Source organism: Anneissia japonica, unplaced genomic scaffold, assembly GCF_011630105.1.
Source record: "Anneissia japonica isolate Jap-2015-1 unplaced genomic scaffold, ASM1163010v1 scaffold287754_len4335492_cov202, whole genome shotgun sequence".
Lineage (NCBI taxonomy): Eukaryota > Metazoa > Echinodermata > Crinoidea > Comatulida > Comatulidae > Anneissia > Anneissia japonica.
Window position 1 is genome coordinate 359,299 of NW_022705543.1, and position 25,682 is coordinate 384,980.

The 25,682-nt window shown below is 34.4% G+C and overlaps 1 protein-coding gene across 3 annotated transcripts in view; it reads right to left on the reverse strand.

Moving 5' to 3' along the window:
* Positions 1 to 5,541: 5,541 nt before the first annotated feature.
* The window catches only part of LOC117105657 (protein numb homolog), a 47,703-nt gene continuing 27,562 nt past the window's right edge, over positions 5,542 to 25,682 (reverse strand). For all 3 annotated transcript variants that reach the window (XM_033246861.1, XM_033246859.1, XM_033246860.1), the window contains exons 4-9: positions 21,144 to 21,218; positions 16,045 to 16,185; positions 14,831 to 15,029; positions 14,295 to 14,504; positions 11,826 to 12,014; positions 5,542 to 9,969 (exon numbers count right to left, since the gene is read on the reverse strand). In XM_033246861.1, the coding sequence (XP_033102752.1) occupies positions 9,491 to 9,969; positions 11,826 to 12,014; positions 14,295 to 14,504; positions 14,831 to 15,029; positions 16,045 to 16,185; positions 21,144 to 21,218 (1,293 nt within the window). In that variant the 3' untranslated portion in view covers positions 5,542 to 9,490. The remainder of the gene's footprint in view (positions 9,970 to 11,825; positions 12,015 to 14,294; positions 14,505 to 14,830; positions 15,030 to 16,044; positions 16,186 to 21,143; positions 21,219 to 25,682) is intronic.

Sequence of the window (25,682 nt, forward strand, 5' to 3'; positions counted from 1 at the left end):
AGGAGGAAAACTGCCCCTCCCCTGTCGGTTTTTACCGGGCTGACCAAGCCGTCGTACCGAGCTGGGTAATAAGAGAAAAGAAAGAGGGGAGAGGGAGGGAAAGAGAAAGAAGATAAAAGGAAAAGGAAAGAAAAAGATAAGAGAAAAATAAAAACAAGAATAAAAAGGAAGATATCATAATGACCAGACTCACAACACCCAGCAATCACTTCTCCACTTCAAAAACTGTCATAACTCCTTTCATCTATGCTGCTCGATGGCGTAACCACTGGGGGACAAGGGGAAAATATCTTAATCTTCCCCACCCCTTTATAAATGCCCTTTTCATCCCCTGAAAGTGATTACGGTAGGCCAATTTCCTCTATAAATTGCACATTTTAGATAGTTTTCATCAATTCCGACGAAATTAGAATTAAAAATACAAAAATATTTTGCGTTTTTAGGGCTTTTTTACGTTTATTGTTTTAAGTTATTTAAACACATAATAGTTCCAAACTCAAGAAAACAAATTTAAGATAGATTGTTTTAACCTAAAAGAAGGGCCTCGTGATTGATGGTGAAAGAATATGTTTGTAATAAATAAAACCATGATGAAAATGCTTATATTTAATTCCAAACACACGTGTGTGGCCTATATTATAAATAAGATAAGCCCTATGTCGCATTGTTTTCTATATGGGGAGTGGCGTGGGGTGGGTATGGTAAATTACTAACCGGGAAAATAAATACCCACTCTGACCCAAGACGCCTGTTACGCGCCTGGTGTTAGCGCCAATGTGTACCCTTGTGCGGACAGGGGATGTGCCCCACTCTGAAGCTGGAAACCTTGTTTTTGCAAAATAAATTGGTGCAATTTGCTATTATAGGCCTAACCAATAAATTCCTCATCAACCGATATAACCTTAAACATTCTTGGAATTGACATAACATTACTGATGTCGTACACACCCTTCAGTGTGAAATGTGGCTCTCTTTGCAAGCACATCTAACATCTAAGGAAAGAAGAGCTTAGATTGGTACCAGATAAAATAATTTTGATTTTAAAATCATTTTGTTAACATTATGCTAATTTTCATCTTCGTAAGCGCATAAGACAGTGCAAATTATTTCTGTGACAGTCTTTTGAAGTGTGTAAAGCTCCATTTTATCCCATACATAATCAAAATATTGGGGATGATACAATGGACCATCCCCCTTGTCAAATATTGGGGGATATATCCCCCATCCCCCACCCCGGGATCTACGACTATGCTTATTAGCACTAGGGCCGAAACGGTATCCGATCAGTTTGTCAAAATTCAGTTTGCCGAAACCCTGATTGCCGAATTAATGGCCTCTTTGCCGAAACCCAGTTTGCCGAATCCAGTTCACTGAAATCATGACAACCCAGTTTGCCGAAACCCATCGTACAAAAGTACAGCATACTGTGCTTTTGAAAACATGATGTGTACATTCCCGTATTTGTACCCGTAGTAAACGCTCCGCTTTGAGTAAACGCCCCTTCTAGAGCCTCATTCTGGAATAAACGTCTATTTCGAATACACCCCGTGGCGTACATTTTTTCCTCGAATGAACTCTTTGACTGTAAGCGGATCTAATGGAAACATCATTTCCAACACTTTCTACTAACGTTTTACTCCAGTAGAATTACATTTTAATTACAGTGGAATTAAGGGGCGTTTGAGTATATACAGTACCGGTACATACCGTACCCATTTTAAACAAAAAAATAAATACCTGCCTCGAATAAACACATCCCTCGAATAAACTCCCCCTCAAAAACCATTCTCAACAATAAACGTCTCTGGGCGTTTATTCGACAAAACCGTCCGAGACCAAAAATGATAACTTGCCTATCCATATAATGTTACTTTGATTGTCAATTTCTAATATTGTGGTATAAACCCCCCCCCCCCCCCCACACCCCGCCCAAAAAAAAAAAAAAACTCCCAACGCGAACACACGGATTTTTATGCCGGGACCCTGACAGAGGCTCTAGTCAGCACCTTGATTCGGGTTTATAATTGTAGATTATTATTAATTATTCATTTATTTATTTATTTCATTTAGGTATACATATTATTATTATCTTAACTTATACACTTAGGCTATTATATATGCTTATAAGAAAATTTATCTGACAGATTTTTTTGCTGATAGATAAATTGTTAATCAAGTTTGATTTACACAATAAGACAAAACTAATCTTAAACTACAATAAACAGTTATTTATTATAGGAATAAACAGAGATCACATCGCACTTCGCATTGGAAGGCTTCTAAATTCTCAATTTCGCAATTCTGGAATTTGCCTCTTTAACAATGTATGTATGTAAAATGTAATAGATAGTTTCCTTTTTCCCGAAAAACCATGTAATTTTCTTTCTTCTTTGAGAGTGAACAAAGAACAATTCCCAATTATGGATGAATAAATAGATATCTATGTCTGTGCCCTTACATTTCACTGGCTCCAGTTCGTACAGACGCAGTCATGTAAAAGAGTGCTCCATGACGAATGTTATGCTGTTTTTAATGTTTCATTGCTTTTGATTGACTTTCGGCAAAGTGGACTAGGCAATCTGGTATTCAGAAAAACTTGATTTCGACAATATGGCGTAGATCCGACGAAACCTCACCACCAGGCCCTCCCACAGCCCCAATCGGACTTAATGCAGTGACGGTGCCATAGATTTCCAGATATGAAGATCCAAATTTTTCGATGGGAAGTCCAGATCCTTCCCAAGAATCTATCCCTCACCCCCGCTGGTGGCGCTGACACTGATGTTTCCCCAGAGCCGTAGATATCTACGGCTCTGTGTTTCCCGACCTTTTTTGAGGAAGTGCCCTTATATAGCATTTTCTTCTTATTGATTTGAGTGGACATACATTACATTATAAACAGAGGAAAACAATAGAAATTTCACTCATAAATACAGAGACAATGTTCGGCAGGGGTAGATTTACCATGTAGTTTAGTCACTTTTTAATATATAAATTATTATTTTATAAATAAATTAGAAATATCGGTGTGACTTGTGGGGGTGGGGGGATAATTTTACCTGCGTTTACTGTATCTAATATAATGTTTACAGTTTACTACTACATTTTCTACTCTGAGCCGACCCTTACAATGCTTAAAATATTATATTATTATTTGACCCAACTGTTGACAAATCATATTCAAGAAAATTTTGAAAACCGCAGTACGTATCATGTAAAAGTCTACTTTCAAACAGTCCTGAACTTTTGGTTATAAAAAACCTTTATGTTGGTCCTCTATGTAAGTAAACTTTTAGTATGTTCTTTTACACATAATTAAGTTTATACCTAAATCAAAAAATGATTTGTTGCAATTTTGTCCTGCTCCAAGGTACGGACCTAGGCCTAAGCCTGATACTTCACGATTACAGCAAATACGATGAGCACTAAATAAAAGTCACTGAAACCAAAGATACTAGAAATACACGATAGAGTTATCCACAGAAAAAAACTGTTCCACCGAAATGCATGGTGGGATTACAAACAATGCCAGCGTTACACGACTGTGAATACATAACCTCCTTTGCGGAGGTAGAAATCGTTGATATAATCATAAGATACATCAAGTAGGCATACATAAATCTGGACGATAAAATGACAGACACCAAAGCGCAGAATGTATGACCGGACTCTGATTAGTGATAAAGTTTTCCTCCATTTTTCATTTTCCAAAAAGAAGGGCGCCGTGTGCGTCTGGTAGCCAGAGCCATAATATAAAGCCTGTTTCCACTTGGCGAATTTATTCGCACGAATCGAAAGTGTCGGTCCATGCGCATGCGCATTGGATTTCTTTCGTTGTTTTGAGAAGCGAAAAAATGCGCAACCAATAAGAGCTCAGGAAGCGAACCGACGCTTTGATTCGCAAGAATAAATTCGCCTTGTAGAAAACCGGCATAATGGCTCTGTGCTTAGCAACAGAACGGCGCCCTATACGTCTGGACCAAGTATAGAAAATTTGCATTATAAAAAGGGAAGGGCGCCGCGTACGTCTGGACCAATTTCCACCTAATTTTTTCGTATGCGAGTGCTCTATCTTTTACGGAAGCACCTAAGTGCCAACATAAATTATCTTGACAAGTCGTCAAGTCGACATAATATACATATCATGTCGACATGGCGAGATAGATTATCTTGACAAGTCGTCATAGTAAAAATTGTATGTTGTATCATGGCGAGATAGATTATACTGACAAGTCGACATAATACATATTGTATGTTGTCATGGCGAGATAGATTATCTTGACAAGTCGACATAGTAAAAATTGTATGTTGTCATGGCGAAATAGATTATCTTGACAAGTCGACATAGTAAAAATTGTATGTTGTCATGGCGAGATAGATTATCTTGACAAGTCGACATAGTAAAAATTGTATGTTGTCATGGCGAGATAGATTATCTTGACAAGTCGACATAGTAAATAAAAGTTGTTTGTTGTCATGGCGAGATAGATTATCTTGACAAGTCGACATACTAAAAATTGTATGTTGTCATGGCGAGATAGATTATCTTGACAAGTCGAAATAATAAAAGTTGTATGTTGTCATGGTGAGATAAATTATCTTGACAAGTCGACATAGTAAAAATGTTATGTTGTCTTGGCGAGATAGGTTATCTTGACAAGTCGACATAATAAAAGTTATGTTGTCAAGATAACCTCTCTCATCATGACAACAAAACATTTTTAGTATGTCGACTTGTCCAGATAATCTATCTCGCCATGTCGACATGATATGTATATTATGTCGACTTGACAACATAATTATCTTGACAAGTCGTCAAGTCGAATGGCACTTAGGTGCTTCCGTAATCTTTTTTTTAGTATCTTTACTGAAGACCTGTTATATACAAGCATAAGTATTTTGCTAACATTTTCAGTGGGAAGACTGGGGCATGGGAGCAAGCTATTGGGGTTTGGTTCCTGACCATAATACTTGCAATTAATATAGTACTCATAGATTCAAAATGCTTATAAATTTTCAGAATTCAAAGATTTTCAAGTTCACATTTGCAGGAGAAAAATGGCACCGTGGAGAGGCTGCATAAAGGAAAAGGAGTAATTATAGTGCAAAACAAGGATGAAAGACTTCAAAAATTCACCGACAGGGAGTTTGAACCGAGGGGAAGCCTGGGGCCTTCAGTCAGGGACCCAGAGTAAGAACCTTTGTGGCTATATGTGGAAAAGAATTTATGCTTTAGGATTATGAAAACTGGACACACAACAGGAACTTTGGTTGCTTCAGCAACATCAAGTAGCTGCTAACAAAGGATTCTGAGCTTGACTGACAGAATTGAATCAACTAAAGCTCTGTCTAGACAAAATCGTTGTATGCCCATATATAGTCATGATGTGCCTATATATGGTCATGAAGTGATGTCGTCATGACCATATTTAGGCATGTCAAATATTATTTGGTAGAGTGACAGGGCTTAAGATTGCTATAGATCTAGTAATCATTCTTCGTAACCATAAAACTATCAAATGAAAGAGTAATGCAGCAAAATATTTTAATACGTAAATGGTGTCATTTATTTACAAAATTCCCAAATTTACAGCCAACAAAACATAATCCATTACCACACTTTACTGCTTTCTAAATTCCTCTTTTTGTAACATAAAAAGGTGCAAGCAAGAAGTTAGCAACACAAAGAAAATAATGGTGATGATGGCATTTTGAAGAAAATAGGAAACCTAGAAGATTTGTTTTGCACAAAAAGGTTTTTGATAACCATCACAGATGCATTACCAATGGTAATTCAGTCAATAAAAACATATACAAAAGTAAAAGCCAATCATATTTCATTTTTTATAATATAAATGTTTATAGCTATAATTAATTTATTATTTTTACTGAAAAAAATAAATTATCAATAACACAGGAAGTACCAGGACATGTTCGTTTATTTGGACCCATAGCAACCATATCCAAGGCTCTGGTGAAGATCACACTTAAAAGTTAACATATAAATCATGTTTAAGGTTTGCAATAATAGAAAAAATAAATATGATGTAGTGATGTTGAAGATCATAACATGTTACCGTACTAATAACAATAGTATACTTAATATAAATGGTAATTATTATGATACTTGTATATAATATATAGTATACTTAACATAGAAAGAAAGGCATAGGAAATATAATACAAATAGAATAAATCATATTAAGGAATTCTATATAGGTAAAATTATCAGCATTGGGTTACTACAGTAAAGAAAGTAATATATATAAATAATAATAATAATAATACAGTAATAATAAACAATTAAAAATGATATTGATAATTATATAAAGGAATTAATTATATGAAACAAAAGGAATAATTAAAAATTAAAAACACTATTTGAAATTATACATGCACAGTATATGAATAACTTTTGTCTGACTTCATTCTTCAGTAACTTGGCCAAAATTGTTTTTCAAAACTGTAAAAAAACATTAAATGGATATTTTTTATTAGTGTAATGATGAATATAATTTCAAATTCCAATTTTTCTCATGGTATATTTCTTGTGATTCTCTGCGAAATACATGATTATCAGTTATGATTTTTTTTTCACCTTCAAACTGAAACTTCCATGTAATTTGGATTTAATAAATAATTTTAATAAAAATAAATCAAAAAATAATAAGCATGAATTTTTGGAAATACCAGAAGGTGAAGTTATAAACAACTTGGAAACCAATTAATCATTTTGACTGCATAAGGAAATACCTATAAAAAATATATAATGGATAAATCAGAGAAAGACTTTTACAAAAATTACTGAAATTCCTAAATGATGATGAATTTGTTAAAAGGGGGGGGGGGGGGTGTGGTGGTGGGGACATCAACAAAAACTAATCAATCAATCTGAAAAGGTGCACGAAATATAATTCTTGCTATGCACTAAGGAAAATTGACACCAGTTACATGCAGAGTATGCAGGAAATAAGTGATGGGGGCGCGGATAAAAGAGAAGAAGGGTAAGCATACAAATCATGACCACTACCTGTGGTAAAATAACCAAGTTGATCATATTTAGAAGAAAAATAAAATGTATCAATACTTTTGTTAAAATAGGTTGTGCATTTAAATTTGTAACTTGATTGGTAATTTTGTAAATGAACCTTTATATATTTACCGCATTATATGTACAAGAATAAGATAGTTTTTTCAAGGTGAGATAAAATAAACCACATTATCTACAAACATTAGGTCAATGACCTATTTGTACAGTGACCAATCCATGACAGTAATAAACCCTTTAATCAAGAGTAGAAGGAAAATCACCTTTAAAATGTCATTATGAAAATCATGGAAACTTATTCACAATTAAATCCATGATGATAAAACAAGATATAAACATTAATATATTATTATATTATATTTATAAAACATTGTCAGATGTTTTCTCAAGGTATATTGAAAATTGATTTTCTATCACTGATGAATGCATTACCTACAAAATGCATTAATTACCTCATAGTGCATGTTGCAAAATGCATTGATTACCTAATAGTGTATGTTGCAAAGTGTCCTTAAAAGTGAAAAAAAAACATGTGAACCAGGAAATCTAAATTCTACAGAATAATTTCTAAATACGGACAACCTTTACCAAAAGCTTAAATTATCATGGCCCCTAAGAGATTAGAGAAATACCAATTTGTTGCGATTGACAACCAAATAAAAATGTTTAAATCAAAATCTGAATCACCAAATTGGTATACCGGATAAAAAAAAAACTTTTAAAAACGACAAGTTTTCCTATAGTTTTGAAAAGTTGAGCATGATTAATAGCCCGACTTCAAAAATCTCAAGTCTTACTCATTAATTCATTAACACGCTGAGTAATGCACATTTACAAACACACAACTTTACAACGTTTTGTACAAATAATGCATTGTACAGTATAACAAGTTAAGCAGCACAATCTATATTAAAATTTGAAGAAATTACCATTTGGCTTTAGTTACATTAAACAATCATCTAAATTACTATAATAATAAAAAGTCAAGTATTACTACATTGACTAGATATCACTTGTCATTCGAAAGTGAATATTTGTAAAAATATCAGTTTTTAATATTGTAAAAAGCAATATCGATAAAATGTGAGTAGACTACGAATTATTAATCACTACTGTACAACAACGGGCCTACAGATTTAATGAATAATGTTTCACATCCAAGGCGATATAGCAGTTTCTTCCATTACGTTAAGTTAAAGCACTTCAATATAAAACATAACATTTTCTGCTATCCTTTTCAAAAACCTAATAACCAACTTTCATGAATAGTCATACACAGACATATCTAAATCCGGGAAAAAACCCACCAAAATAACATAGTCCTAGTCGTAAAAAGAACTAATACCACGTCCGTAACAAAGTACTTGATTTTATTCAACTTTGTATATTATGAGGATATTTCATCTTTATGTCTGGAATGCGTTTAGAAATTGTTAAATTATCACATGTCAATACACTATAGCTTCTATGCTGTACATGTCACAGGTATCAAAAACACTAATGTTTTTGCCCAGCAAAAACTCATTACCTAATGAATACAAACACTTTATCAGCAAGAACACTCTGTGAAGCTGGGTTGAGTTCGTGGACGTTGAGGGCGCTGCAATCCTTGGTAGACACTATCAGATTTCAGCGTCAGACACAAATTTCTAATCAGACATTGAGTTCCTCTACAGCACATCATCATAATTCTGATCAAAAAATGTCTGGATGACAACCTGATAATATATGCCAAGAAATATTATTTGGGTCAATGACCTCTCAAAAAACAATTTTCAAATCATGATTTATGAACTATTCATTTGGTTTAGTTTCAATTGTTCAATAGATTATAATCTGTTGATGTATAATTTTCAAATATTGCCTTCTAAATTATATGATTTAATTTAAGAAATATAATTAATCATAATTAATTCAATTTCTCACTCCTAAAATAATAGGCATAATTAAGTAATACAGACCTGAATTTGTAGGGAATTATTTTTGTTTATGTATCATATTACCTCACTAAATTCTGGCAATTTTACTGTCGCTTAGAACTCAATTAAATAATATTAATTGAATACAAATGAGAAACACAAAAATAAAAATATGAAAAAATGGAATACAGCATAATAATAACTACCAAGGCAACTACAGTAAACCTTTGACCTTTAAGGTTATATAATTAAATGACCCATTACCAAGTGGAAAATAAAATTTAATTTCATGAAATTGATTTTTTTTATAATGTAATTATTTTTTACTTTAAATGTTTGTACAGTGGAGAATCTCACATTTTTTTTAAAAACTATACATCTTTTGTAAAATCCACATCACAAGAAACAGACATCAAACAAGTGACAATATACCGATATTCAAAATAGTTTTCTTTTTTATCACTAAAAATTCTCTGAGAAAGAGTAATTGAGAGATGGGGTAGGGGACACGAATGCTTCCAGATCATAGATTCACTTCAAATGTTTTCACAGCATTTGCGAATGGATTATTTGCATTTTCGTTGGTCATTTTGGTCTCATCGCCAAAGGCCTCCCATCGAGCCTCGAAATTGGCCGGGGCTGGAGCCGGTTCCATTGCCGGCAGACTGTTGGACATATCACTGGTCCAGTTTCCCGCTAGACCATTCTGATTGGCTGGTTGCACATCTCCGGCTGTGCTGTTTGCGTTGTTGTAGTTGACCGGTAACGCTGAATGAACTTGGGCCGATACAAGCGTGTTTCCGGCAGGCTGGCTGCTTACGGCAGGGTGGGTGTGTCCGTTCACGTGCCCATTTTGTTGTTGTATAAATGGATTATATGACTTCTGCACTGGTGCATGTGTATCTGTACTTTTTAGTGAGCCCGCTACGACCTCAGATTCCTCTTTTGCCCATGGATTCGTTTGCCGGATTGGTGTAGCAACTGGCTGAAGTGCTGCATGACCTGTCAAACAATCAATCAATCATGGTTTAATTTAAACTTGCAGTATCTTCAAAGATATAATATGTGTTATGTTTGACTATATTTTTCTTTTGCCAATTACTGAGAAATAAAAACAATGGATGAGTAGTATTTTTGGAGAATCACACTAAAAATAACCCATGAAAGTTCAAATACTTGTTTGCAGTGGGGTCCTTCTGGTGGTGAATTGGGCCGTGGTTCTGGTTCTGGTAGGTAAAGCGGACGAACTAGGAGGCAATCCACTCTTCTTTTCCGAAGGGTGTACTCCATACTTTAATGTGCAAATGGGCCATTATGCAAACGGAGCTAACGGCATAACCATCTTATCCGAAAGACAGGCACTATTGTAACTTGCATTTCAGCCCCCAGCTGAAATGTTTCTATTAATATGGTTTCTATATTACTTGCATGCAGGCAATTACAATTAAACGTGGCTCATAGTCACATCAGATAAAAATGTTTTGATCTGTGAACTTTTATATTTTACACTAGTACATTTGCAAATAATCAGACAATACTGTACCATTCAACTGGTTTTTTTTTTTTTTTAATATATTTTTATTTTAATTTCTACACACAAGAGCATGACCCCAATGATATAAGATGCCTTTACACTATATAAAATAAATAACAAATGAATTAATGAACAGAAATGTATTATTCATTACAAAATGTATGACAAAGGTTATACAAATCTGTATGTATGAAATTAAGCTGTAACTTTGTGGTTTGTAATGAACCTATGCAAAGCTACATGCACTCATTTTCCAAGTATAAGTAATGCAGATGATGTTTTTTGGTTTCTGAAACTAATTTAATAGGAATACCATATTTACTCTGGAATGCAGCATTCACAGACTAAGTGCCTCAAGGCTACACAAATGGAATGTCAGAGGACTGACCTGTATTGCTGTATTTTACTGGTCATTAATAACACCACTATGTGTTGCACATACATTACTACTAGCTTGGTTTCCTTAAGCAGCTGCCAATGTAGGAATTTGTTAGAGATTTATCATATGTATGGATGTAAGTTGATAGTGTATGTAAATACTGGTATTTTACATTATATGCATCTGTTGGGTGCTGGGAGTGCAACAATCAATCACCTCGAATGCAACAATCGCCTCGAACTGGGATACATCAGTCACAGGCATATTGTGGCTGACAGATAATTAATTTACTAGATGGGCCCATAAGTATGGATGAATTAGTCAGGGAGGTATCCCTGAATTGGTAATGAAATAAGATAATGATGGCGGTAAAAAGCGCTATATAAATGCTCAAATATTATGATGGCTATGGTTTATTGCTTATTATTATTATGGCAAATATGGTAATGATGAGAATGAGGATGTTGGTATTATTAATAATGATGTGATAATGATTCGATAATAATGATGACAATTATAATCATTATAACAATGATGATGACAAAGAAAATGAGGATGATAATAAATCTGGTTGGATGATGTTGGTGTTATTCATAATGATAGTAATGATTTAATATAAATGACGATGATAATAATTATAATGATGACAATGATGATGAAGATAAGATGACGATGAAGATGAATGATGATGACGATAATGGTAACAATGACAATGATGAAGACTGTGATGATGGTAATGATTCTTGTTTCATATATGTCTAGCTAAAGTTGTTTTCCTCCTATTTCATTAGTTTAAGATTGACTGCGCCACACTCTTGCGTACTGCCACTGCCATAAAAGTGAAATGTCAAATAAATAAATATTATCATTATTAATGGTAAATGATAATAATGATGATGGTCATACACTACCTTTACCAATCACTCAATGATACATAAAACTCACCATGAGGGTTAGGTCTATTGGTTGGGGCCATTGGCGTGGAAGACAGTGGTTGGTTGTCTGGTACCTGACTTAGCTGGAACAACCCTTGGCTAAGCTGCTGACACATACCTGCGATATCCGTCTTGGCTTCGGGATTCTGTTCTGAGATTTCCTCTTGCTCTTCGCGAGTCGGACTGTGTATTGGCGATACTGTAAAATACAAGGGAAAGATTTTTTGCTTGGTTGCACATTGAAAAATTAATACGAATCTTAGGCCTGTAAGATAGTCATGGCACATTTGGAGGCGTATGTGCGGTAGTTAACCTGCCATCTACCCGCCTGTCTTAGTAAGTTGGCCCCATCCATACTGACTTTCATCAGGACTATATTCACTTAAATGCTAAATTACTTTTACAAGCAACTCAAGCAGTCTATTTTTTAAGTCGGTTCTATTCACATCAGCATAACTATAACATCCACCCACTCAAAAAATTATAAAACTAAGAAAGGCAGCAGTGGCGGATCAAGGAATTTGAAATAGAGGGGGCTCAGAGAGGGACTTTCACAGATGGAGGCTGTGTACTACCTCAGCCCACCATTGTTCGGGCTGAGGTAAGAAAATTTATGATTATGGCACCTCTAGATTACTGGAAATGGCACTCTCAGACTTAAAATTTGAGTAGAATTTTCTAGTTTTCTCATATTTAAAAAAATTGTGAATATTTTAGGGAGAGGGGGCCCTGGGTCCAACTAACCAGCTGAACATACATGTTAGAAATAAATGCTGTATAAGAATAATAAACATAAAAGGCACCATGCATACTTAAACTTTGTCCACACTACCAAATTTTCTTTGACAAAAAAATGTTGAATGCCCATACATAGTCATGCTGTGCCTATATATGGTCATGATGTGACTATATTTAGGCATGTCACATGTTTTTGTTAAATAAAATTTGACAGTCTGAACAGGGCTTAAGAACTTATAGCATTTTCGTAGAATATAGAATATCCCTTAGCATTAATACAGTACATAAATAATATCTTTTCGGGTACTGATTCTAAGCTCTGCCATTTCTGTCAAGTATCTGATTACACATCAAGTCTGATGATGTCATATTACACATGTATATGGGCAAGATGATGTCATATCACACCCTTGGGCAAATCGCTTTTTTTTTTTTTTTGTCACATTTGATAGTGTGGTCAGAGCTTCAGTTGTTAGTGGTTAAAACCTCTTAATTCAAAGTACATTAGTTTATTCATGTAGTTTATTCATGTTACATAGATTGAACATAGAAATATAATATTGATGTGTGCATATTCTATTTTGTGGAACTATTTACCTTATATTATCTATTTTATTTATTTAGGCGCATAAGCCAAAGGATTACCTATATTATTGCTGTCCCACTCAATGTGGCAATCTCTTTCACAAGACAAACGCAGTTGCACTGGATATACAAAAGGGAAGATTTTACCGAGAAAGTGGGTAACATTCCAATGAGTAAATCTTACGGCTGTTTGCACTAAGATTAATTGATGCGATTAGTTTTACCATAAGCCATGGTAAAACTAACCAAGTCATGAAAACTCAACGAAGTGGTAAAAGTCATCGTCTTTAGTGAAGTTTAATCGACTCGCGCGTTTCACACTGCACTTTTCATCTTGGTTAAACTTTTCCTGGGCAAACGCAGTAAGTTACCTAAGAGTTAAAAGTTTTCTGGGTTTTTCACACTGGACTTATTATGGGTAAACTAACCGGCATGTCGGCTAGTTTACCCGAAATAAGTCCTGTGTGATTGCAGCTCATGTCTTATTATGAGGCTTAGGAAGCGGAGTTTATTTTGGTTGTCAGAAAAAATCCTGGTATTTTGATAGTATATGAACCCAGGACTCTGGTATTGCAAAAAAAGCACCTTAACCTTACCTTCACTTCCGAGGGGCTTCTGAAATTTTCCGATGGGCCTAAACCAAGAGGCCGAATAGAGCATCGGTCAGGGTCCCAGAATAATATCCCTGGTGGGGTTTATGGGGACAGTTTTTATGGCTTAGTATGGCTCCCCCACCCCAAATCATGATTTCAGACCACAATTTTAAAAGTTACAGAATGGTATCCCAGAGAAGGAAAAGTTGATGACCAAAGAGAAGATGGATGGATGACATACAGTCAAACACTTTTAGATGGATGTCTGTAGCTAACGACAGAGAAAGATGGAAGAATTTGGAGTAGGGTTACGTCCAGCAGTGGAATGACACATCCTCAATTGATTAGGAATTGCAATCAAAAATAAGTTACTTGAATAGGCAGATTAATTAGTTGAACGACCTCTTTATGGTGTTGTGATGACTGGGGTCCAGGATTTTCCAATTTTCCACCCTGCTCCAATCTAACAGTATACTACTGTACTGGCTCCTATTTGGGAAATGCTTCTCCAAAATTTCCTTTTTTTATTGCTACTGGGTCAAGATTGTCAAAATACCACTTACATTCAGGATGAGAATGCAAAGTCTGTTGTTGCCTCTGCAGCGTTGAGGGCAGTTCATTCAATCGTAACGATAAATTTCTCTTAAAAGGTGACTGGGTGTCTAAGGCAGGAAACAGACGACATGAGCCTTGCCGCTGAAGTAACGAATCTGGGGCATGACGTCGAGGAATGGCGTATGGATTAACTGATGCCCCACCAATAGGTTGAGTACCTAAAAATCAAAATAACAGATTCTCATTAAAAATGTGAATATACCATATCTACCTAATGATAATTTCACCTTTCATTTGTTATTACACAACAGGTTACCCTTTCTAGATGCAAATATGTATGTAATGTACAGACACAACTGCCATTTTAAACTGATATATTGTCATTGCTGTTAAAAATACGAACAACCTTAGGTCACAAATATTTGATTGACTTTTAGGTGTGTAGCCCATTAATGGACCATTCAATAATTTAGTCAAGTCAAAGACTAAAATATTCTATCATAATGATATTTCAGGATATAGTACAAAAAGAATATTACAGCACCTTCATTTTCTTTGTCTTTGTTTTGTTCTGCTTCAGCCAGTTGTTCGGTCATTGTTGCTTGTCGGAATGAGCCCTGTCGTGTGAACGTTGTTTTATTGACGTCAAATTCAACTTTGACCCCACATAGTTTGTCTCGTTGCTGTTTCCTTTCTAAACACGCTGCAAATGCACAGCCTACAGCATGGCTAAGTCTTTCTCCCTGTAGAAAACAAAACGTGAAGTAAGTAAATTAATTTTAAATAATATGTTTATTATATGTCTCGAACATTTAGTCTGAGGCAAAAATATTATGATTAACTGATTATCATTTTATTGTACTTTCAGAATTAATGACTTAAAAATTACTATTTTATTCATAAAAATTCAGGGGCGGATTGCTCTAAGCGGTCTTTAGATGGTCTTAATGGTTAGCCGGCTATAATCGTGACGTCACTACTGGTCTATAATTATAGACCATTGCTATACCGCGGTCTAAACAGTTAGCCATCTTAAATTCTAAAGCCTACTCGGAGGAGGCTTAAAACGGTCTTAAATCATTTTCATCATGGCCTTCTGCTGATTAATTCAACAGTGCAATGGCAAGACCTAGGCCTAGATCATCAAAGTCGGAGAATCGAACGACAAATACACCACACACTTCTCAGCGTCTTTAAAATAGGTCTACAGCATTATTTACGTTCATTTCGATACATTTGCGTGCGCGAGCACGCATGACGTCGCCCTCAATCTTACGTTACCAGGGAGTGCTTGTTTGCATTTCAATAATCAAAGCGGTCTTAGGGAAGACTGTTTTATAGCAATGGTCTTAGAGGAATGACTTTAGTAAGACCGTTTAAGTGATAAAGTCGGCTTTAATCGGGGAGTTAAGACTACCAGTTTAGACCGTTTTATAGCAATCCGCCCCAGGTCTCCCTCCTGTAAAAGACTACTTTTATGACCAGGGTTTCTATACTTTTTAGCAGCCTTGGTCGTGGAATAATAAAGATAAAAGACATTTGTTAATTTGGGACCAAAGAGAAGTTGTCTTTATTGAAGGTGATCTTTCATTGGAGGGTGTTAAATTAGATGGACACCTATACATTTGTAAGGAACCTGTATAGTAGAAACCATGTACTACTGTAATAGAACTCAAGATAGACTAGTTATTTTATAAAATTAATTAAAATAGACACAAAAATGGAATTATATTGAAAGTTTATTGAACCATAACTTACAGGATCTCGGAGTGATTGGAAACAATGACAGAGCCATCGTCTCGTGGTACCATCTCGGCAAATGTAGGAGAAACCTCTATCATGATTACGATCAGGTGCGCAAAATGACACCTTTTCTATAGTTTGGTCTACAAGCAGGCCCTGAAAGAAACAAACATACACATTGGGGGTGCTGGTCCACGTTTTTGTATACACAATACAATTACTAAATATATGTCAGTGCATATGAATTATGGTTGCATATATTCATGTATGCTGGACGTTCATGCCTTTAATGGTTCAGGATGCCAAAAGATATAAAAATGATAATAAGTAATTAAGCAATAAGTACACTGGTGATGTACTAGAATACTAAATGTTGAAAAAAGAGATATTATAATGAGCATACTGTATCATGGTATTAGAAGCATGTAAACCATCATGTAGAAATTTACACTTTATGGAATTACATTTAACAATGGCAAAAATGACATACAGTAGCTGACAATAAGCATAGTTTTCTTTAAGGAAAATCTAAATTTGAAATAAACATACTCAAAATATTAATATGCAACATTCTAATAATAAACTATTATTATTAGTAATAAAGGTGAATAGAAAAAATGTATGTAAAAATGGGAAACAATGAAAACAGAGTGATATTGAAATTGAATATCAAATTTGTTGTATTTGGGAGAGAAAATGACATTTCTGTAGGAATGTGACAAAGAAAAAAGTGATACCTTTTTAGGGAGTGGTTTTTTGAAATATTCAAGATTTTCAATTACTTATGAACAAGAACATACATAGTATTTACAGTATGTTTTAGATTTTATATTAATATTCTGATGGATAATTATACACAGGAAATTGACTTCTGTTATGATGTCACATGTTTCAATTACTACACAGGTTGCTCATAAATAACCACATAAGTTGCTAATGTTCTCATGTGATTTTAACTACTCAAGTTGCTCATTTTTTATAATTTCTTTCTAAATTGATCACCTTTTGATGGCTTTACTATACAATTACTTCCAATAGATATACCAATTTTAATTATTCATAATGTCATTGATTTTTTTTTTCAAACTGAAAATAATTTAAAAATAATAATTAATTCATTAGCTCATTGAACATATTCTATTGGTTCAAATGTGTATATGTTAAATAAAATTATACTCGTTTTGATACTTTTGAATATCACTCAACTACTCTCAAGAAACCACATTTCTATTAAAAAGAAAAGGAGTTTGATTATGTAATTTTCACGTTTTTGACAAACTTGTTATTCACACAACAATAGCAGATTGCTGATTAAATTGTGGCCCTCTTAAATCATAGGCTCAACATTGCCTACTAGAAATACAAGAACAAGCTTTTCAGAGCAAGTATGTAAAATCTTACACGGATCATTGTATTAGAAAAATGAGACACAGTCTACAGCATACCAATTTGCTGAGATTATAAATTAGAATTCAAATTACATAGGTATTCATTTTAAGCCTCCTCATCCTTCTTTCATTATATAAGTAGTAATTATATATAACACTTTACACTTTACACTATCTTATGAGCCTATAATAAAATAATATTGAAAAGATAAATCAATCGTGGTTTGCTATTCCCTATATTACAGATAATCTTTAGTTACTTTTTTTTTAGCACTAAGGAAATTAACCCTTTCCAGTCGTATGGCGTCGCGACGACGCCCTCTTTGACCATTCTTTATAGCGAAGGGTGTCGTACGTACGCTCAGTATAGATTTCATAATAATTATTTTATAGCCAGGCTGCCCTCTACAGAATTTTTTAAGTGTGATGTAGGTGTATTTCTGTAGAGCGCCTCCTGTATTTAGACCAAATAAAATGCCTGCGCCCAGTAGAAACCCAACATTTAGTGTCGATGATGTAATTTCCTAGCTTTGGCACAGCCTCAGGCAATGGTAATGGGGCAGACTGGAAAGGGTTAACAAACATGTTATTTTCTGAGCACTAAAGACAATTGAATGACCAAACAGTGTTCCTTGCTGAGATTACCAAATACACGGATGCTATTTTCTGGCCATCACAAAAACACATGGACAGTATTTCTGAGCACAAAAAGCCACTACTAAAATAAATACATGACACTACTTTCTGAGCACTGAATGAAATTATCAAAAACATGGATAGTATTTTTCTGAGCATTAAAATCAATACCAAACACATGGATTTAATATTTCATGAGCACTTAAACTACTGCCAAATACATGAATGTTATTTTCTGAGCACTAAACGCCACTCAAACACATGGAAGTTATTTTCTGAGCACTATGTTACCGAACACATGGATGTTATTTTCCGAGCACTAAGACCAATTTACCGAACACACAGACGTTATTTTCTGAGCACTAAAGGTCATTACCGGACACATGGATGTTATTTTCTAACCCCTAAAGGCCATTACCGAACACATGGATGTTATTTTCTGAGCACTAATGGCTACTTCCAAGCATACTGATGTTATTTTCTATGCACTAGTGACTAGCATACCAATGACTAGTGTATTTTACAAACAACCGACAGTCTTCATCCATCACTACTTGTCTCATAACTTACAGTACTCACAGACATTTTCATCAGTTCTTGCATAGATTTACGGATTATAAATAACAACAGACTCGCAACTAAAGTCAAAGCCAATATGACTACAGATATCTAACCACAATCATGTGACCCGAATCAAACCACATACACTTTATTAGGAAATTAAATCTAGAATGTCAAGTCTTATTACCATCCTTTCAAAGGATGTTTGAAGGTCAGTGCATCTCCAAAATGAGAATCCTTCTAAAGTAAACTACAATTATCTTAAAATTGCTAGTGGAGTTAATAGATTTGAATTCAAAAAGATGAATGAAAATCCTAATAAATCTGAAAGCACATAAACTAGGGTGGTAGGCAGGTGGTGAGGAAGAAAAGCAATTACCCTAAAAGGATCTTTGGAGATAATTCGTCTCATCCTTAAAAAACAACTTTGATATTAATTTATTAAATGGCACTAATCTTCTTATATAATGAATCATTTTTACTCAGCAATTCACCAGTGAAATGAATTAGAAATGATGCATACTTTTTTCCTGATACGAAATTATACTTTTGTACACAATTAAATTAAGGTTTAGTTGATACTGAAATCTTTGGATGAGAAACTAAAAGTAGCTTCTATCTACAGCGTTGAGGAACTTTGTGCATGACATCTAGCATACAATCAAATAAATAGCTATCCTCGAATACATATATACATAGCATCATTGATATATAGCGCTATTTCATGAAGATCAGAGGGCTCAAAGCGTGGACTACATCCTAAGGGACTCATCGTGTTTGAGCTAGCCAGTAAATTGGTACCAGCTACTCTAATCAGTCTACAACAGGGGCTATATGGACCAGCAGTACACACGGGGGGTAAGCCCCTACTCCATTTGAAAGATGTACTGGGTTCTTTATAGTGTACATGAACTAAATATGTACAACTGGGCTTAAGGTTTATAGTCCTTATCTGAGAAGACTTGTTCCACCTCCAGAACCAAAAGCGAGGATGCCGTTCGAACGAGCGCTGATATTATGGCTGCTGGTTGCGGCGCCCCTACCTTAACCGCTCGGCCATTCGACTCCTCGAATAAGCTCTGCTCTCAAGCATAGAACAATTTTTTTTTTTTTGCTATGTCACGGTACTTATTTATATCATAAGTACACAACGTCCAATACAATTTTAACATTTAATCAAATTCAAATTACTGTAATATATGCATCTTGCTTGAAAAAGCAACACACTGAAGCCACCAAAAATGTTATAAGGCAACACAGTGTTATAGCTGCAGAAAACTAGGAGTGGGTGGTAGACAATTTAAGGGTGGGTTAGTAAACATTAATAAATTCTTAAAATAGTAAGAGTGCTGGATTTTAAGGGCACTGGTACTGGCTTTAGACTTAATGGGAATCTTCAAGACTGGGATATCCTGTCCACCATAACTACACTCCTGGTACCACCTCCCTTATTTGGTTATCCTGAGAAAACTATTAAAAATATTTTTTTCCTGAGCACTGACAGGCTCTTTAAATGTACTTTTTTTTAAAGTACTATCAGATCCATGGCACAATTAAATAGGAAGTATTTACAAGTACGACCAAATACCTAATCTTCTATTTTCTGAGCATCTAGGCACTCCTTCTATGATGCATAAGATAGCGTTTAAAAAGGAATTCTAGCAGGTGATGTTAAAGAGTAATGTAATTTCATACATCTGATCAACTTATCCTTATATCATTTTGTCAAAAGTATCAGATGTGTACAATGAAATCAATCATGATTTATTTACAGGTGAATTACTTATGTGTCACATGATGGTAACTAGTGTACCTCCCTTGGGCCCAGCTATCTTTACGTTCCTCGAACATGCATATTATGAACTTAGATTGCAATTCAACGGAACATAGTCAGTGATGCCTTCAGAAAACTATCGACCAGGGACCTAAGAAATTAATTAGGGGTCCAAACCAAAGAAGCCGCCTAGCCTTAGGACCTCCAGAAGGATGAAACGTCTAGTAGGGTCAAGGGCAAAGCAGAATTTTCAAGGTAGTAAATTGTGCTTTAAAGGTTTAGAGAAGTTTTCACACTAGCAGGATTCGATTACGATTTTTCATAAAAAAATAATTTCATAAATCAAATGACGTCATAATCACGGTAGAATGATAAAATCATTTTACTACTATGATTTTATTGTTTTCTCATGATTAGGATGTCATTTGATTTGTGAAAATATTTTTTATCGTATACACGATAAATTGTTATCGAGTCGTGCTAATTTCTATATGAACAATTACTTTTTTTCGTTATCGTCATTGTGTGAATAAGCCTTTAAGATCCCAATAATAAGAAATAAAATCATAACTTTGCCCTACAAATTACTGATAATAATTTTATTTTTTGAAAACCTCAAGTAGTGTCTGATGACAAGGATCTATGCATACGATAGGTGTATATGATTGACCAAACAGTGATATTGTCCTCACTACTGGAGCCATTACTTTGTTAATATTGTTGACATGTTTAAATATGAAAATAACGAAACCAACCTTGGCATCTTCTTCAACAACTCTAAGACTGTCTGAAGCAACCCAAAGTATTGCTCGTACTTTTTTCTTTCCATTCTGCAAGAACAAATAATTAATTGTTATTTATTACCATAAGTAGTATGTTTTCCAAAAGATTATACAGAGAGCCAAGGCGATATTATTTTTTTATTTTACAGTATAACTATATGATAACTCAAAATCAAACATTAAACATGCAATTTAGGCAGGTACAACAAAAAGCAAATGTTGTGGAGAGATAGCTTAGCTGTTCAGATGCTTGCCTTCAATCCCATGGTCTTGGGTTCAAATCCTGCGATAAGTCAGGATTTTTTCTCATGACAAAGCCAATCAAAAAAAGGATATCTTTACTAAATGACAATTCTATGTTTCAAGTACCTTTTTTTTAAAATTTAATTGTAACAGTACCATATGAAAAGCCATAATTCAACAGGCTGCATTGTTTTTATAATGCTAATTTGATAACAAATCATTAAAAAATGATTTACTGCTCATTTACATAGTTACTGCATAATAAAATAGTAGGGAAAAACAACATGGACATGAAACAGAAGTACTACAGTACACTTACGACAGGGAACTCGGACAGTGGGGAAAGGCACTGGGAAAAGGACAGTGGGACAGAGTATCTATGCACAAAAATTGGATAAGCACTGGGGAAGGGCACTAGGGCAGGTCATTGGGCAGGGCACTTGGGCAAAGACACTGGGATAGGGCGTCTAGGCAGCAAACTGGGATAAGGACTGGAGAAGCGCATTGGGAAGGTGCTTTCGAATGTCATAACTGCACTTTGTCCTTTTAATAAAATCTTAAAGCTGCACACCTGTCTTATGAATATTCATCGATCAATTAATGTCACTGTCTATAATGCACTTTCATTGTCGTCCAATCAGACTTATTGCTGGAGACTGGGTTAACACTAGTGTCATCAATGCTGAGTTCACTGATGTCAACAGACTTCATCGACTTATTGACCTCAGTATCGCATATCATTAAGCATGGTCTAATCATACTACTCATAATTAAACAGGTATCCTCCTAATTCATCATGATGTGTACTTATATAGGTCACTCTCTAAATCTTAAGAATAGGAATCAATCAGCCTATGGCCATAAGCTGATTCTGCTCAAAGGGGAATATCCAAATACCAATTATTAATTAATTAACTTGAAAATATTTTCAACAAAAAAGAGAATCTAGGACTAACATCACCTTAAAGAGTCGATTTTATCTCACTCGGTAAAGATGATGATGAAAAGTAGAATTGCCAATGGCGCTGATAAAATTCCATGGAGGTACAGTAATTGGATTGGAATGAAAGAGGAAAATCAAGACTGATTCCAATAAGGATGTAAAACCATATGGGCAAAATAGTCAGAAATATTAAATACTTACTTTCTTTATTGTTAATAAACAATGTCATAACCAGCGGGGTGCTCACGGTACCTGAGCACCCAATTTTTGTTCAAACGTGAAAAATATTATATTAGTAAATTAATGGAAATAAATGCTTGCACATTTAACAGTAGATGTTTACAGTACACCCAATTTACAGTGTAGTCATACAGTAGCCATTAACATGCCCAAGGTTTACACAAGATGTAAAGTTCAATGAATTCAGGGCACCGCCTTCCACCCACCCCCCACTCACCCCCTTTTCAAAATCCTGGATACGTCACTGTTAAATGTTCAATTTTGTCATTTAATTACTTTTTATCATGACTTTAAAAATAATATTGAAGGATAGAAGAAACTAGTGGAAGTGGTAGATAAGTGGTTAAGGTTCTTACTTTTTAATTCCACAGTTCCGGGTTCAAATCCGGATTTATTCTCACAACTGAAAAACATCTCCACTGCCTATGCCTCGTAATTAGACTAGCTTATATAGCATCATTATTATTTATTTATATACTATCGTTATTGTTCTTGCTGTCGTCATAGCATCATCAGGACCATTAAACTAAATTAACGTCAACATTCATGGGTACTTTATTGTATTTACGATGAACTATTTTTGTAAATAAAAACTGTCTACCTCGTAAAGTCTTTTTAGATTAATTGTTTTCTGTCTTGTGATTGAATAAAGACAAAATGAAGAAATTATAATATAAATAAATTATATATATATTAAAAACCAGATGAATCTATTTAGCCAGAAATAAAGGAAATGAAACAGTTAATAGCACTTTCAGTTTTGTTTTTTTTAAATGTACGTAAAAAACAGAAACATACTACTGTAAATTCAGTTTCCAAATACAATGAAATGTAATAGAAGTTTCATGAAGGGAATACTGTAAGTTCAATATAAGCCAGATTTTAAGCTATTGTGATATGTACTTACTGGCATAATGGTGTAATACTTATTAAAAATGCATATGGATGGTGACTGATCACGCTGTGACCATGTCTCTACCATCTGGACTTAAGAAACCACTAAAGAGTCATGAGCAGAATGACACACTGTATTATTCATAAAATAGTAAAGCATCGGTAGTTAACATACAACGACATGGGTGGCACCAGCAGGGGAGCAGGTGGAAGGGGGTCAGGGACCCCCTGTCGGGGAGAAAAAGCATAATTTATTATTAAAAAATTATATGTATTTTCTAAATATTAGTAGACTCAATTAAATCAATCAAATAAGCCTTTAAAACCTTTAAATTGTCAAAATTTTCGGGGGGTTCGCCCCAGACCACTTTCGAGAGCCTTTAATAGAAGTTTGACCACGCCCACTTTGCTTTAGTCTGGGAAATCTAACCACTCGTCGAGGGCATTCCCCCCCCCCACTCCCCGTAGGGCAAATCCTGGCGGCACCCCTATATAACGATGATAAAAAATTACCTCATTTTCATTAATTCATGAATGTGAAAGCCATCAATAAGAGTGAAGAAAACGTAATACGTCGATATCATTCTCGCCATTGGTGCCTTAAACATCCTTGACAATATGCTGCAAGTTAAATATAATTCTTGATTCATGCAAAAGGCATGAATCGCTTGTTGCGACAGATATGATACTGTAGGGAAGGGTTGTCTAAAAACTTGATGACGTAACCATATTCGTTATCGATTTATTATGCTTGCGAAAACTTCCTAATAGGTAAAGCACCCATCTTGCACGACTTCGTTATACAGTGTACAGCTGTCTTTTTTTGCCAACATTCTGATGACACTTTTGATGATTATAAATACCATATTGTGTAAAATGTTAATATTATTATCATTTCATTGAATCCTCGGCACTTGAAAATACATGACGACTGCTAAGACAGCACTAACAACTAATCATGGTCAATAAATAATTAACTTATTAGTATAACCCTCCAAAAGGAAATGGTTATTTATAGTACATCATAAATTATGAGATCAAAATCCTAATATACATTCTTATATTTAGCTGGAGTAAATGTGTTCTATTTGTTACACAGTAGTTCATTGAAATAATGATGATTTTTTTTCGTCACCACAATATTTTAGTTAATACACAAAATTCACTAATATTTAAAAAAAAATAAAATAGGTACACAGCACACAATTCCCTTATTTATTAATATCGATACGGATTCCTCACATTCAGAGTAAGGTTAGACTAGAGGCGTACCGGTAATCATCCCATGTACAGTTTATTACAATTATGTATACAGTATTATTATAATATCTATAATTTATTACATTTGTGAAAATTGGTACTGTAAGCCTCAACAGATGTCAATACCTTTAGTGCTAGAAGCTGAAACTTGCCTAATTCATTTCTAGTTATTCTTGTCAAAGCATAAACTACATTTCATAATTAGATACTATAATTAGGTTTTATGTTGTGCTGTTTCTTCCAAGATATTTGTCTACTTATTATTATTTCATTACAGTGTACAGCTGGAAGTTCATTCAAATATTATGATGTTTAAAAGGTAATCTTTATTTACACAAGTTGTGTGTGCTGATATTAGATATTGATTAATGAACTTGGTTGAGCCAGGCCTTGGCCAATTACAATCAGACGATGCTTATTATTTTTAGCTTTAAATTCTTGTAAAATACAGTATATTGTCCTCAAGAGTTTGATTTAAATTTGAGTTTCAAATTATGAATTATACATTCACACAAACTTTGTACCAGATGTCATAAAATACTAGTACTAACATGTTATTCTGGATAGCTAATTAAATTTAGTTTTAACTGTTTATTAATAGTACAAATTTATATTGTAATTACTTAATTAGTATAATGTCTCCTAATACCAAGAAAAATCTGAACTACAGAATAGTCATACCTGCTTATTCAATGAACGACTGAATAATACAGTAGAACCTCGTTTTTATGTACCCAAGTTATACGAACCCTCGGTTTTACGTACGCCTCGTATGGACGATGACATCATCAAAAACCCCGAAAATATTCAAAACAAACGGCCCTTTTGAGAGCAACCATAAGTAAAAAGAATATAACAATAAACTATAACAATAAACAAACCATAATGCAACGTATCTTCATTAAACAGCAACGTTGATTGAGTCTAATACC